The sequence below is a fragment of the Oncorhynchus mykiss genome, chromosome 6, assembly GCF_013265735.2.
Source record: "Oncorhynchus mykiss isolate Arlee chromosome 6, USDA_OmykA_1.1, whole genome shotgun sequence".
Lineage (NCBI taxonomy): Eukaryota > Metazoa > Chordata > Actinopteri > Salmoniformes > Salmonidae > Oncorhynchus > Oncorhynchus mykiss.
This window is the reverse complement of record NC_048570.1, coordinates 82,940,611-82,957,067: the sequence shown is the minus strand read 5'-3', so window position 1 is coordinate 82,957,067 and position 16,457 is coordinate 82,940,611. Positions and strand designations below refer to the sequence as shown.

Here is a 16,457-nt window from a genome sequence, read left to right as displayed (position 1 = left end):
GAGGAAAGAGATACAACACAAAGAAAGACCTTGTGTTTTTCACTGCGTGCAGCGTAGGTCAAATACACTCCTTTACTCTATTTTCTCTGTTTCCTCTTGCTGCTCTCTCCCTCTCCTCTCCCTGTCTTCTCTCTCTCCCTCTCCTCTCCCTGTCTTCTCTCTCTCCCTCTCCTCTCCCTGTCTTCTCTCTCTCCCTCTCCTCTCACTGTCTTCTCTCTCTCCCTCTCCTCTCCCTGTCTTCTCTCTCGCTCTCTCCTCTCCCTGTCGTCTCTCTCTCCCTCTCCTCTCCCTGTCTTCTCTCTCTCCCTGTCTTCTCTCTCTCCCTCTCCTCTCCCTGTCTTCTCTCTCTCTCTCCTCTCCCTGTCTTCTCTCTCTCTCTCTCCTCTCCCTGTCTTCTCTCTCTCTCTCCCTCTCCTCTCCCTGTCTTCTCTCGCTCTCCCTCTCTTCTCCCTTTCTTCTCTCTCTCTCCCTCTCCTCTCCCTGTCTTTTCTCTCTCTCTCTCTCTGTCTTCTCTCTCTCTCTCTCCTCTCCCTGTCTTCTCTCTCCCTCTCCTCTCCCTGTCTTCTCTCTCTCTCTCTCTCCCTCTCCCTGTCTTCTCTCTCTCTCCCTCTCTTCTCCCTGTCTTCTCTCTCTCTCCTCTCCCTGTATCCTCTCTCTCTCTCCTCTCCCTGTCTTCTCTCTCTCCCTCTCCTCTCCCTGTCTTCTCTCTCTCCCTCCCTCCTCTCCGTGTCTCTCTCTCTCTCCCTCCCTCCTCCCCCTGTCTTCTCTCTCTCTCTCCCTCGCCGTCTTCCCTCACTTCCTCTCTCTCTCCATCTCTTCTCTCTCTCATATTTTTCTCTCACCCCTTCTCTGTTCTCTTTGTCCCCCCTTCTCCTATCCATCTATCTCCTCATCTTCTCCTTTCAGACAGACTTATTCAAAGGGGTCATTACATGTTATAATATAGAAAGCACTAATTAAGAGATGCAGTAGTGGATCAGCTAATGAGTCTAGAGGGAACCAACAAGCTGTTATTAGTCTGCTACCTCTCTCCTTCTCTCTTTCATTAACTCTCTCTCTAACTCTCTCAAAGTTTCTCCTCTCCCCAACGCCTACAGTTACTACCTTCCCTCCCTCCTTACTCCATCCCTCGTTCCCCTCCTGTTTCTATGGAGAGAGAAAAAAAAACATTCACACCATCTCTCTACTGCTTCTGACTCAACTGAATGAAAGCGTGCCACTGACCATCACACACATACTGATCATCACACACATACTGACCATCACACACATACTGATCATCACACACATACTGATCATCACACACATACAGATCATCACACACATACAGACCACCATACACATACTGACCATCACTCACATACTGACCATCACTCACATACTGACCATCACTCACATACTGATCATCACTCACATACTGACCATCACACACATACTGATCATCACACACATACTGACCATCACACACATACTGATCATCACTCACATACTGACCATCACACACATACTGATCATCACACACATACTGATCATCACTCACATACTGACCATCACACACATACTGACCATCACACACATACTGACCATCACACACATACTGATCATCACACACATACTGATCATCACTCACATACTGATCATCACTCACATACTGATCATCACTACTGATCAGTACCTTCGGAAAATATTCAGACCCCTTGACTTTTTCCACATTTTGTTAGGTTGCACATTATTCCAAAATGTATTGAATAGTTTTTTCCCTCATCAATCTACACCCAATACCCCATAGTGACAAAGGAAAAACAGGTTTAGAAATGTTCTATAATTTATAAAAAATTAAAAACAAAAATATCACATTTCCTAAGTTGAAGCACCTTTGGTAGCAATTACAGCCTTGAGTTTTCTTTGGTATGACGCTACAAGCTTGGCACACCTTTATTTGGGGTGTGTCTCCCATTGTTCTCTGCAGATCCTCTCAAGCTCTGTCAGGTTGGATGGGGAGCGTTGCTGCACAGCTAGTTTCAGGTCTCTCCAGAGATGTTCGATCGGGTTCAAGTCCGGGCTCTGGCTGGGCCACTCAAGGACATTCAGAGACTTGTCTGTGTGCTTAGGGTTCGTTGTCCTGTTGGAAGTTTAATCTTCACCACAGTCTGAGGTCTGGACCAGGTTTTCATCAAGGATCTCTCTGTACTTTGCTCCGTTCATCTTTGCCTCGATCCTGACAAGTCTCCCAGTCCCTGCCGCTGAAAAACATCCCCACAGCATCATGCTGGTTGTGATGATGCCATGTTTCCTCCAGACGTGACACTTGGCATTCAGGCCAAAGAGTTTAATCTTGGCTTCATCAGAACAGAGAATCTTGTTTCTCATGGTCTGAGAGTCAATAGTGCCTTTTGGCAAACTTCAAGCGGGCTGTCATGTGCCTTTTACTGAGGATTGGCTTCCGTCTTGGCTCTCTACCATAAAGGCCTGATTGGTGGAGTGCTGCAGAGAGGGTTGTCCTTCAGGAAGGCTCTCCTATCTCCACAGAGGAACTCTGGAGCTCTGTCAGTGTGACCATCGGGTTCTTGGTCACCTCCCTGACCAAGGCCCTTCTCCCCCGATTGCTCAGTTTGGCCGGGCGGTCAGCTCTAGGAAGAATCTTGGTGATTCCAAACTTCTTCCATTTAAGAACGGAGGTCACTGTGTTGTTGGGGACCTTCAATGCTGGTACCCTTCCTCAGATCTGTGCCTCGACACAATCCTGTCTCGGAGCTCTACGGACAATTCCTTCCACCTCATGGCTTAGTTTTTGCTCTGACATGCACTGTCAACTGTGGGACCTTATATAGACAGGTGTGTGCCTTTCTAAATCAAGTTGTAGAAACATCTCTAGGATGATCAATGGAAACAGGATGCACCTGAGCTCAACTTCGAGTCTCATAGCAAAGGGTCTGAATACTTATGTAAATGTATTTGTTTTCTTATTCTAATTATTTTGTTAAATTTTCTACAAACCTGTTTTTGTTTTGTCATTATGGGGTTTAGTGTTAAGATTGCTGAGGATATTTTTGTATTTAATATATTTTAGAATAAGGCTGTAGCGTAACAAAATGTGGAAAAAGTCAAGGGGTCTAAATGCTTTCCGAAGGCACCGTACTGTACATCGCAGACACACACGCACGTACGTAAGCACGCAAACACACAGAATGTCAGATAGTGTGCATACTGAACTTCAACCTTTTCTCATTTGATTTAGGCTTACAACTTTCACATGAGGCTTTTGGTGTTCCAGCGTGTTACATTGCTGCTCATGTTAGATATCTTTGTAAGCTCCTCTGACAGGTAATTTATGATTCTATTGTCCCTAGAATGAGGCAACGAGGCGGGGTAGCTCTGGATCTGTGCAGTGTGTCAAGAGTTTTAAAAAGCCCCATATTTTTAGGGATCTCGGTAGAGCCGTAAAGTTTCACAAGAAAGACTGTCATTTGGCTTCGGACTGTGATGTTACCCTCATCCGATTCTCTCTCTCTCTCTCTCTCTCTCTCCTCTTTTTTCAGAGGACTGGATCCAGAGGAATTACTTACACACACACACACACACACACAGAGACACACACTTGACTGCCCGTTTGCTAACACAAGCCCCTCCCATGCCTCTCTATTTGCTTGTAGGGAAAGCACACTCAGACAGAATGTACACCAAGGCTGTGTCTGAAAATGAATGGCACCCTATGCCCTATGTAGTGGATACTTTTGACTAGGGCCCATAGCGCTCTGCTCAAAAGTGGTGCACTATGGGCCCTAGTCAAAAGTAGTGCACTATGCAGGGAAATGGGTGCCATTTGGGATGAGTCCATGGCCTTTACTTACATGCCTCTTTGTTTTACTGCCCAGCGGTTTACTGTGCTTGTCTAACCTCCTAAAGCCACTAAACCCACAGCGGCTGATATTTCTGTGTGTTAGCTAATCTCAGCCACTCCTGTTGACTGTAACAGGCTGCAGTACAAAGAGCTAGGAGATAGAGGTGGTCGTGCTGAGAAGGTCAGATACACTACTCATCTGAGCTGAACATTTAAAGGGGCGGTCCAGTTCTGACCCTACTGGTTATGGTTCTTGTAATTAAAGGCCAAATACACGTGGCTATAAAGTTACACACTGACATTGGTTAAATATCTTTGCTGTGACTGAGCAAAATTTACAAAAACAAGTTTCTGGCCAACCCTGTATTTAGCCAAGACCCACTGTACTGGCCAACTATTTGGGAAAGAGTTTAGTAACACAGGTCAGAGTGGATTGAGGTTTTATCTGAGACACACTTGTTGTTCAGCACAGTCCTGCCTTCTTTTAACCTTGTCCTAACTCTCAACTAACCTTCCCCTAACCTTTCCCTCCCCCAATACAGCAGTACTGAATCTTAAAGCAGATCCTCCCTCTTTAACTTCAACCTTCCAACAACCTTCCCCTCCCCTCATACCAACAGTCATTTTGTGAGGACAACCCAACTAACCCCTGAGTCGTTAACCCTTCACAACCTTCCCCTCCCCTCATACCAACAGTCATTTTGTGAGGACAACCCAACTAACCCGTGTCGTTAACCCTTCACGACCTTCCCCTCCCCTCATACCAACAGTCATTTTGTGAGGACAACCCAACTAACCCCCGTGTCGTTAACCCTTCACAACCTTCCCCTCCCCTCATACCAACAGTAATTTTGTGAGGACAACCCAACTAACCCCCGTGTCGTTAACCCTTCACAACCTTCCCCTAACCTTCCCCTCCCCTCATACCAACAGTCATTTTGTGAGGACAACCCAACTAACCCCCGTGTCGTTAACCCTTCACAACCTTCCCCTCCCTCTCCCTCCTGAGAGAGTGTGCACGTGTGGCTCCTAAGTGGTCACTGTGTTAGATCTACAACCTATGAGAGAATGTAAAGACCCTGTACACTAACACTACAGCTGTTAAACCTTCAGCAGTTGTTAAGCTGAGCCCAGGTCAGTTTTAGTAGTAGAATTTAGTACTGTATTTACGTAACGTCGACCACTGCTCTTATCCAGGAACAGATAACATCAGCACCATGAACTTCTACGTTTCATAAAACATTGACTCTTAAAAGAAGAGGAGAGTCTTGAAAAAGGAAAAGTCAGGTTGAAAGAGTGAACATGAGAATGATGAGAATTTTGTGTGTGTGTGTTGTGTGTCTGCATGTGTGTGTGTGTGTGTGTGTGTGTGTGTGTGTGTGTGTGTGTGTGTGTGTGTGTGTGTGTGTGTGTGCGCGTGCGCATGTGTGTGTCTGCGCATGTGTGTGTCTGCGCATGTGTGTGTCTGCGCATGTGTGTGTCTGCCTGCATGTGTGTGTCTGCCTGCATGTGTGTGTCTGCCTGCATGTGTGTGTTTGCGTGTGTGTGTGTGTGTGTGTGTATATGACTCTCTTGCATGTCCTATCCATAGTCTCAACTCATTCCTCACACACCAAACAGAGGCCCATGTTTTCTAACTAAAGCCCATTCAACCAAAAACCACTTAGACCCCTAAAATAATATCCAGACATACACACACACAGACAAAGACACACATGCACACGTTAATGCTAGAATAACACACCAGTCTGGTGAATGACACCAGAATGAGAAGTTGACACAACGCACGCTCATTTGGGAAAATAATAGGCCTGCTTCTCAACATAAGGCAACTTATTGTGACTAACAGACAAGGTGTGTGCGCGCGTGTGTCAAAATCATGAAACACCCCATGCTACACATTTCTCTATGCTATACAGTGCAGTGCATTCCTGATGTTTCTCTCTGCTATACAGTGCAGTGCATTCCAGATGTGTCTCTCTGCTATACAGTGCATTGCATTCCAGATGTTTCTCTCTGCTATAGTGCAGTGCATTCCAGATGTTTCTCTCTGCTATACAGTGCAGTGCATTCCAGATGTTTCTCTCTGCTATACAGTGCAGTGCATTCCATATGTTTCTCTCTGCTATACAGTGCAGTGCATTCCAGATGTGTCTCTCTGCTATACAGTGCATTGCATTCCAGATGTGTCTCTCTGCTATACAGTGCATTGCATTCCAGATGTTTCTCTCTGCTATAGTGCAGTGCATTCCAGATGTTTCTCTCTGCTATACAGTGCAGTGCATTCCAGATGTTTCTCTCTGCTATACAGTGCAGTGCATTCCATATGTTTCTCTCTGCTATACAGTGCAGTGCATTCCAGATGTGTCTCTCTGCTATACAGTGCATTGCATTCCAGATGTGTCTCTCTGCTATACAGTGCAGTGCATTCCATATGTTTCTCTATGCTATACAGTGCAGTGCATTCCAGATGTTTCTCTCTGCTATACAGTGCAGTGCATTCCATATGTTTCTCTATGCTATACAGTGCAGTGCATTCCAGATGTTTCTCTCTGCTATACAGTGCAGTGCATCCCAGATGTTCCCTAAGCTGGCTGGTATAGGACCCCTGGCAGTGTGTGTGTGCAAGCGGGCGGCGAATGGGAGTGTGTGTGTCTCCGTGTGTGTGTGTCTATGTGTGTGTGTTTGTGTGTGTTCCACAGACGGGCTGGTTTAGCAGCCTCAGGTAATGTGTGTGTGTACATGTGTGTATCTGTGTGTGTATGCCTGCATGTGTGTGTGTCTATGTGTGTGTACATGTGTGTGAATGTGTGTGTATGCATGTCTGCCTGCATGTGTGTGTGTGTCTGTGTGTGCGTCTGCGTGTATGCATGGGTGTGCGTGTGTGTGTGTGTTTGTGTGTTCCACAGACTGGCTGGTTTATCAGCCTCAGGCAATGTCTGTGTGTCTGTGTGTCTGTGTCTGTGTGTGTGTGTGTGTGTGTGTGTGTGTGTGTGTGTGTGTGTGTGTGTGTGTATGTGTGTGTGTTTGTGTGTTCCACAGACTGGCTGGTTTATCAGCCTCAGGCAATGTCTGTGTGTCTGTGTCTGTGTCTGTGTGTGTGTGCGCGTGTGTGCGTGTGTGCGTGTGTATGTGTGTGTGCGTGCGTGCGTGAACATACCGTACCTTAAAAAATTATTCACACCCGTTGACTTTTTCCACGTTGTTGTTACGGCCTGAATTCAATATGGAATAAATGTAGATGTTTTCTTCACTGGCCTACACACAACACCCCATAATGTCAAAGTGGAATTATGTTTTTAGACATTTCTACTAAATCATTGAAAATGAAAAGCTGAAATGTTTTGAGTCAATAATTATTCAACCCCTTTGTTATGGCAAGCCTAAATAAGTTCAGGAGTAAACATTTGCTTAACAAAACATAATAATGAACTCACTCTGTGTGCAATAACAGTGTTTTAACAAGATTTCTGAATGACTATCTCCCTCAGTCAAGCAGGGAATTTCAAACACAGATTCAGACACAAAGACAGGGAGGTTCCAATTTTACAATTGGTAGATGGGTAAAAAAAACAGACATTGAATATCCCTTTGAGCATGGAGAAGTTATTAATTACACTTTGGATGGTGTATCAATACACCCAGTCACTATAAAGATACAAGTGTCCTTCCTAACTCAGTTGGCAGAGAGGAAGGAAACCGCTCAGGGATTTCAACAGGAGGCCAATGGTGACTTTAAAACAGTTACAGAGTTTAATGGCTGATAGGAGAAAACTGAGGATGAATCAACAACATTGTATTTACTCCACTATACTAACCTAATTGACAGAGTGAAAAGAAGGAAGGCAGTACATGCATCCTGTTTGCAACAAAGCATTAAAGTAATACTGCAACAAAAATGTGGCAAAGCAATTTACTTTTTGTCCTGAAAAAACCCCAGAATGGAGCTTAGCACAGGCAAAATCCTAGAGGAAAACCTGGTTCAGTCTGCTTTCCAACAGACACTGGGAGATTGACCTTTCAGCAGGACAATAACCTACAACACAAGGCCAAATCTACACTGGAGTTACCAAGAAAACTATTAATGTTCCTGAGTGGCCAAGTTACAGACTCAAATCTATTTGAAAATCTACGGCAAAACCTGAAAATGGTTGTCTAGCAATGTTCAACAACCAATTTAACAGAGATTTAATAATTTTGAAAAGAATATTGGGCAAATGTTGCACAATCCAGGTGTAGAAAGCTCTTAGAGACCCAGAAAGATTCATAGCTGTAATTGCTGCCAAAGGCGCTTCTACAAAGTATTGATTCAGGGGTGTGAATTCTTATGTAAATGAGATATTTCTGAAAATGGATTGAATCCATTTATAATTCAGGATGTAACACACCAAAATGTGGAATAAGTCAAGGGGTATCTTTCTGTAGGCGCTGTGTGTGTGTGTGTGTGTGTGTGTGTGTGTGTGTGTGTGTGTGTGTGTGTGTGTGTGTGTGTGTGTTCCACAGACTGGCTCAGCCTCAGGCAGTCTCTTTGTTCCTCCTGCAGTGACTTTCTAAGTCAGTGCAGGCTCTGGTCCAAGACTACCACAGGAGAAAGTGTTAGGAACAGATGTCTACCTCCATCATTCCTCTATTCGCAGGGTCATACAGCAATTTGTATGTCGGCACTTTGTCATACATACTACACCCTATTCCCTATATAGTGCACTACTTTTGACCAGAGGCCTAAAGGCCCTGGTCAAATGTAGTGCACTATATAGGGACTAGGGTGCCACTTGGGACGCAGCCATGGTGCCTAAGCTGTGAGTGCTGTATTGTTCCTGTCTCTGAGATGACAAAGGACTTTTGCTTCGGCTAATAGAAAATGGGGGCTAGAGGCATGCAAGTGTGGGTCTGATCCTAGATGAGATGCACTCCTACTGGAAGATTCTTTGTGAATATGGGACCTGGCGTCCCCTTTTCAATGAACCCCTATCACCAGTATCTGGGTTAAGACTAAATAACAAACAAGAAAGTCTCACTTTTTTGCTGTAAAATAGATAGAAGATGCAGACCTATAGCATATCGTGGCATTGTGTGATGTGGTGCAAATGTCTTTATGTTAAGCAGAGAAGACCCAAGGGAAGAACTCAGTTTGGTTCAAATCACTCTGAGAGCGTCCAGGCTCATTCAGCTCTTCACATTACTTTCGAAGGTACTATAGTCATTTGAAAATACATATTTTTCAGAGTATTCACATTACAGGACCTTTTTTTACTAAAATCAGATTGGATGCAATAAACCCTGTGTGTGAAAACCTCCTCCCAGTGAACACATAGTCAGCGTATGAGACCGACGTGGGAATTGAACCGACAACCTTGATCTTCCCGCAGCCAGCACCACAGCATCACTGAGCCACCTGGCAGCAGTCCCAGTGACCAGACAATGTCTGGCTTAGCCACACATTCCCCATGAATTCACTTCCTAGCAGCTTTCATCCCACACCCACTAACACAGAGAAACCCAAAACAAGACTCCAACGAACACTATGCAGACTATAGTCTATAGATACTACAGATATATCAGCCATGTTAATGTAGCTCAGGTGTAAGTCATGAACTGGTTTAGTCACACACCCACTAACACAGAGAAACCCAAAACAAGACTCCAATGTACAGACTATCCACCGTGTCTGTGTAGCTTAATGCAGCTCTATCACTCATCCAGGCATGTCTAAGTCAGGAACATGAACAGCACTAGACACACATCCTCAACAAGAGAGAGACAGAAGCATCCAATTCTACAATCTTGGACTTAACATGACTGCATCACTCAAGACTAGGGGAGACAGGCTGAATCATTCGGGAAGTTTTCAACAAAGAGTCAAACATACTGTGTACTCAAAAAATTCAAAGTTATGGCATCTCCCAAAAAGACCAAAAGCAAGCTTTGACAAATCCTGAATGAGGTCAAAATGTGTCAGCTTTAAAAATAAATAAGAAAATACAATATTTTTGGGAGATGCCATCACATGGAATATATGACATTCCCCAGGTAAGCACCCCATTCCATACAAATCCTCCTAGTAGCACTGGAATATCTAAACTGAACATACTGAGTCAGGGGCGACATGTTCCCCCCCACATTCTGAAATTGCATTTTTGTCCCCCCCAGTTTTATCATAGGAATGTGATACAAAACGAGACAACGATGTGCTTTAGGACCATGTGGACGCCTCCGAGTAGTCGGATAGGCTGTTTGGAATGTTAATCTGACTGTATTTATCAAAATAAAATGAAACAACTTTCTATTTTACTTTCACCCTTCTTAACCAAAGTTGCGCTCCTGTACTGTATTTGATACTGAGTCCTAAGTCAAGTCCCTATAGCAGCAGGTCTGGGGACCGACATGGTCACAGTGATGTTGCTGACTGAACCATCCTGGTTGAATGATTCTCAGTATCAGAAGGGAATAAGCAGGGAATCCTGCGTTCTACAGCCAGGATTTCTGGGAAACTTGGGAAAGTTACCAGAATTTTGCAACCTTAATAGTGATAGTTAGTCAACACTGATTCAGTCCGTTCTAATGTGATAGGTTGTGATAATGTGAGTGACCAACACTTTCCCGACCCCAGTACAGGGTCCATCTCTACAGAAAGGTTATGGCCTGAAAACCTGTGTTTTAAAGGAAATGTCTCATTGCTGTATGCCTAAAAAAATGGGACAGATATTCTGTCAGGCTCTGCCTCTTTATACCACTTGTTCTCTCTTCAATAGCCTCTCTGGCATTTAACTGCATGTCTGAAATTCACAGACAAATGTGATGCTATTCATCTCTATTCAACTAACCCATGGGCCAAGTGACAGACCAGTATTTTCTATTGAATTTGGTGCTTCAAAAAAAGTTCTGGGCCATACAACCATACAAATTCCAGACAAATACTTCAGGAGAAATCCAACTTGAAACATTCAGACATGTTTCTGCGTATAATTAGGGATCATTTGTCCTGATATTGGTCAGATGCGAGCTTTTCAAAACATCATGTACTCAACATTTTAACCAGAATTTTGTGGTTCCTGATCCAAAAGGCCAAATTGAGAGCAAAAAAACAAGATAGCTTTATTATCCTGAGCTCTTCAGCCCAACGCCAGATGGATCAGCAGGAGCACGCGGCTTTATTGAATCAAACTGGAGAAAAGGTTCCACATGTGAGAAGATGCAGAGAGAAGAATGCATTGTATCCTGGACCTCTCAATATCTTCTCACATAGTGTATACGATAGAAAAAGACATTTGGGGACTTTTCCTACTGCTTAGAAATAGTTGTTCTTTTGACATGTCATGTGTGTCTCATTTGTTGTCTACACCCCAAAAACACCCCATCTTTCTCTCCCTTACTCCCACACGCCACTCACAGCAGACTCACTCAGAGGATCAGGTTTTCCATTGTGTGTGTGTGTGTGTGTGTGTGTGTGTGTGTGTGTGTGTGTGTGTGTGTGTGTGTGTGTGTGTGTGTGTGTGTGTGTGTGTGTGTGTGTGTACCCACCTGGTCGTCGTATCTGTAGGTAAGGAACTGGTCCTCGGTAGCGTCCTCCAGGAAACTTCCCTGAGGGGACAGAGCAAACTCAGGCAGGAACACGGCACCCTGGGTCTGGCTCTGGGTCGCTCCACACTGGGGAGACAGGAGGTAGAAAATAAACATATGAATAGAAAACTTGAAATCCCCCAAGAAGAGATCCCTGGTAACTCTGTTTCCCAAGAAGAGATCCCTGGTAACTCTGTTCCCCAAGAAGAGATCCCTGGTAACTCTGTTCCCCAAGAAGAGATCCCTGGTAACTCTGTTACCAAAGAAGAGATCCCTGGTAACTCTGTTAGAGGTTTTACCTGAATAGAGCTAATAATGTGAACTTCTTCCAACACACACACACACACACACGAGCACGCACGCATGCGCGCACACACACACACACACACGCATGTGTGTCATCATTGTGCAAATGTGCAGAGCAACATTCACTCCTCTCAGCTGCAGACTCAGCTCCAAGACGACGTAGTGCTAGTCACCGTAGCTCTCAGAACAGACCGTAAATCACACTACTAATCTATGTGATGTTCATTAGAGGAGAGAAACCTGGACCTAAGTCTTGTTTAATAAACAGATGCAGTGATATCGTCTCCCCAAGTAGACCGGGGTTGGTATCGTATTCACACTGTGTGTATACACAGGAGAGACTAGCTGTGCTCCAGCTAACATCACTGAATTCTGTGGCGAGCACGGCATTCTTCCTGAAATTGTGCAAATCACACACACACACACACACACACTGAGAAGAGAGTCAGACACACACTCTTTCATCAGTAACTTGGTGGGTGTCTGACAGGACACCATAGAAGACACCAGCTGAGAGGCAGGACTCCAGTCTTCTCCCACTGAGCTGTCCTCCAGACAGACACAACCCTGCACCCAGACTCCAGCCTAAACAAAGCCCATGTGTGAAGCCCCCCCCCCTTCGTCCCCCACCCCACCCGGACACACAAAGCACACTGCCATCTGTATGAACTGGGGTTGCATCACAAATGGCACCCTATTCCCTATACAGTGCACTGGTTTTGACCAAAACTCAATGGGCGCTGGTCTAAAGTAGTGCACTATGAAAGGAATATGGATCCATTTGGGGTGCATCCTGTGACCCCCCCCCCCCCCCCCTATATATAAGTCTGGACCAGAGGAACCAAAATAAACACAGACACACGTAAGTCCCTCAGGTGTCGACAGACATGACTTTTAAGTAGGGTGCCCATTCTGTCTGAAAGGGTTAAAACAGTAGTTACCCTGGAAACAGGCTGGCTGGTGGAGACACTGATGTTGTCAGATTCAGACAGCAGGCTCTGAGTCCACTGGGTTTGACAGGCATTACCACAGGCAGAGTAGAACAGACACAATGTTGAGTCACTAAGAGACAAATACCATAGAATAATCAGAGAGATAGCCTTCAGTCTCTGATCAAACTGGTCTTGCACTACAGAATAGGTTCTGTCTGGTCCATAAATTATAGAAAGTGCCTGTACCCTTGAACACACGTTCACACGTGCAAACACACACACACACACAGATGCTGGACCCTCCTCACAGCACTCCAAAACACTATCAAGCAGCACACACCCAAAGTGTCTACATCCCCTGTAAAGGTTTGGAAAGAAGCCATGAGTCACATTTGGAGCAGCAATCCGTCTATGCCCACATCTGGCCAGACTCACACTCTCTCTAACACACACCTGCATGCACACACACTCACACCTGCATGTATGCACACACACACACACACACACGCACACACTCTCCCGCTGTGAAGTCACTGGGTCATGGCGTAACAGCCCACCATAACAGCAAGACCTCTAATTGAGTTTACACACCACTAGAGTGACCGTGTCTGGTGTCTGGGCTATCCTGCCCTTTGGAGGGCACAGCTGGTCTCTCTCTCCCTCTCTCTCTCTCCCTCTCGGACTCTCTGTCTCTCTCTTTTTCTGTCTATCTCTATCTCTCTGTAACTCTCTTTCTCTCTCTCTGTCTCACTCTCCCGGTCTCTCGATCTCTTTTGCAAGGGTCATGCATCGCTTCAATGTCTGTAGGGACAGAGAAATCACCACTAAGTATAGCTTACACAACACCCCAGAGTGTGTCTGTGGTGTGTGTGTGTGTACATGTGTGTGTGTGTGAGTGTGCGTGCGTGCATGCGTGGTGTATGTATGTGTATGCACGTGTGTGTGAGTCTGTGTATGTATGTATGTATGTATGTATGTATGTATGTATGTATGTACAGTGGGGAGAACAAGTATTTGACACACAGCCGATTTTGCAGGTTCTCCTACTTACAAAGCATGTAGAGGTCTGTAATTTTTATCATAGGTATACTTCAACTGTGAGACACAGAATCTAAAACAAAAATCCAGAAAATCACATTGTATGATTTTTAAATAATTTATTAGCATTTTATTGCATGACATAAGTATTTGATCACCTACCAACCAGTAAAAATTCCGGCTCTCACAGATCTGTTAGTTTTTCTTTAAGAATCCCTCATGTTCTCCATTCATTACCTGTATTAACTGCACCTGTTTGAACTCGTTACCTGTATAAAAGACACCTGTCCACACACTCAATCAAACAGACTCCAACCTCTCCACAATGGCCAAGACCAGAGAGCTATGTAAGGACATCAGGGATACAATTGTAGACCTAAACAAGGCTGAGATGGGCTCCAGGACAACAGGCAAGCAGCTTGGTGAGAAGGCAACAACTGTTGGCGCAATTATTAGAAAATGGAAGAAGTTCAAGATGATGGTCAATCACCCTCGGTCTGGGGCTCCATGCAAGATCTCACCTCGTAAAGCATCAATGATCATTAGGAAGGTGAGGGATCAGCCCAGAACTACACGGCAGGACCTGGTCAATGACCTGAAGAGAGCTGAGATCACGGTCTCAAAGAAAACCATTAGTAACAAATTACGCCGTCATGGATTAAAATCCTGCAGTGCACGCAAGGTCCCCCTGCTCAAGCCAGCGCATTTCCAGGCCCGTCTGAATTTTGCCAATGACCATCTGGATGATCCAGAGGAGGAATGGGAGAAGGTCTGATGAGACAAAAATAAAGCTTTTTGGTCTAAACTCCACTTGCCGTGTTTGGAGGAAGAAGAAGGATGAGTACAACCCCAAGAACACCATCCCAACTGTGAAGCATGGAGGTGGAAACATCATTCTTTGGGGATGCTTTTCTGCAAAGAGGACAGGACGACTGCACCGTATTGAGGGGAGGATGGATGGGGCCATGTATCGCGAGATCTTGGCCAACAACCTCCTTCCCTCAGTAAGAGCATTGAAGATGGGTCGTGGCTGGGTCTTCCAGAATGACAACGACCCGAAACACACAACCAGGGCAACTAAAGAGTGGCTCCGTAAGAAGCATTTCAAGGTCCTGGAGTGGCCTAGCCAGTCTCCATACCCGAACCCAATAGAAAATCTTTGGAGGGAGCTGAAAGTCCGTATTGCCCAGCGACAGCCCTGAAACCTGAAAGGTCTGGAGAAGGTCTGTATGGAGGAGTGGACCAAAATCCCTGCTGCAATGTGTGCAAACCTGGTCAAGAACTACTTTAATATTATTTATTATTATTATTTTTAAATGTAACCTTTATTTAACTTGGCAAGTCAGTTAAAAACAAATTCTTATTTTACAATGACGGCCAACCCTGGACAAACCCTCCCCCAACATGGGTTGGAATGTATATAAGGTGTTTTAGGCACTTTCAGAATGAATGGGGCTCTATGACATTAACCTGACTACAGAAAATATGACTGTTTACTATCTCGGTAGGGGAACTAAATATCCCAAAACCTTTTGGAGTATCATCTACAGCCAAGTGAGGGGGAAAAGTAATGTTAAAGTGGCAGATTAAAAACTAACACACCAGCCACCCCACCACTAGTGGTGAGAGAGAGACAGAGAGAGAGCAGGTGTGATAGAGAGGGAAAGTCAAGTCTGATCTCATTGTGTAAAAGTCTATTTTCACCCTCAGAGGCAGTAGAGTAGGAACAATAACATCTCTATTCATACAAAACACACACACATATACAAACACACACACACACTAATCTGTTCAGCTCCAGCACACCACTGGTGATCCCAGTCACAGAGTCACCCCCCAACAAATGGTTTACCATGAATGGTCCTTTCTTCACAGGACAATATCTTGATTTAACCTGTACTGACACACACACCCGCACACACACACACCCGCACACTCTGATTTCACAATGGTCATTTTTGAAGATCTAAATAGAATTTGTTTTTGAAACATCAGATACAGAGAGTGTGTGTGTGTGTGTGTGTATCAGTGCGTGAGTGCGTATCAGTGCGTGAGTGTGTGTATACACAGCCAAATAATCACAGCTTTCTTCCTGGGACAATTAAGAGACACATCACGACATGGGGCAATTGACAAAAATCCAATTCCCCTAGAAAGAACATTTGGAAGGGTACTACTAAGGGTACTGAAGGGCTGGCTGGACCCAAAAGAAAATCCCACAACAGAAGCATAGATTCCAACGAGGCCCGACTTGGCCCAATTGGGACCACTTTGGACCCCTTTGGCCTAGCTTGGCATTATCTTATCTACTTCGCTGTTCAGAGAGGGTAAGGTTTAGGGGGAGTACACACACAGTATTAATAACAGTGCTGTTAAGAGTTCAAAGCGTTCCAATTATATCCAGTTGCTTATCAGAACGAAGTTGAAAGCTAAACTAACGCCGCCCCCTGAGTTTAAGAAAATGTAAAGAGCCCCTCTTGGAAGAAAGCATTATTTAGAGGTGTTGACCTCTTCAAAATCATATCTATCTCCCCCCACCTGAAATACTTTGGTTTCAACTGGTTTCAATGGAAATTGTTGCTGCCCAGAAAGCTTCTTCAAGGGAAACACTGCCTCTTGACTATGAAGCATAAGTCTCTGAAGCTGCCATGTAGACAGTCTGAGTAATTCTGACATGAATGTCTGTGGGAAACTCTGGGAGAAACTTTGGAAGAGGGAACGCATTCAGTTCATTAAACAATTTGCTACTTCTATGACGGTTTGTTGGGTGTAGCAGGGTG

General features: G+C 44.8%; 1 protein-coding gene across 3 annotated transcripts in view; it reads right to left on the bottom strand.

The window, feature by feature from the left end:
• Positions 1–16,457, bottom strand: part of LOC110506865 (ADAMTS-like protein 3) — a 249,991-nt gene that overhangs the window by 212,871 nt on the left and 20,663 nt on the right. For all 3 annotated transcript variants that reach the window (XM_036981198.1, XM_036981199.1, XM_036981200.1), the window contains exon 3: positions 11,363–11,488. In XM_036981198.1, coding sequence (XP_036837093.1) covers positions 11,363–11,488 — 126 coding nt within the window. The remainder of the gene's footprint in view (positions 1–11,362; positions 11,489–16,457) is intronic.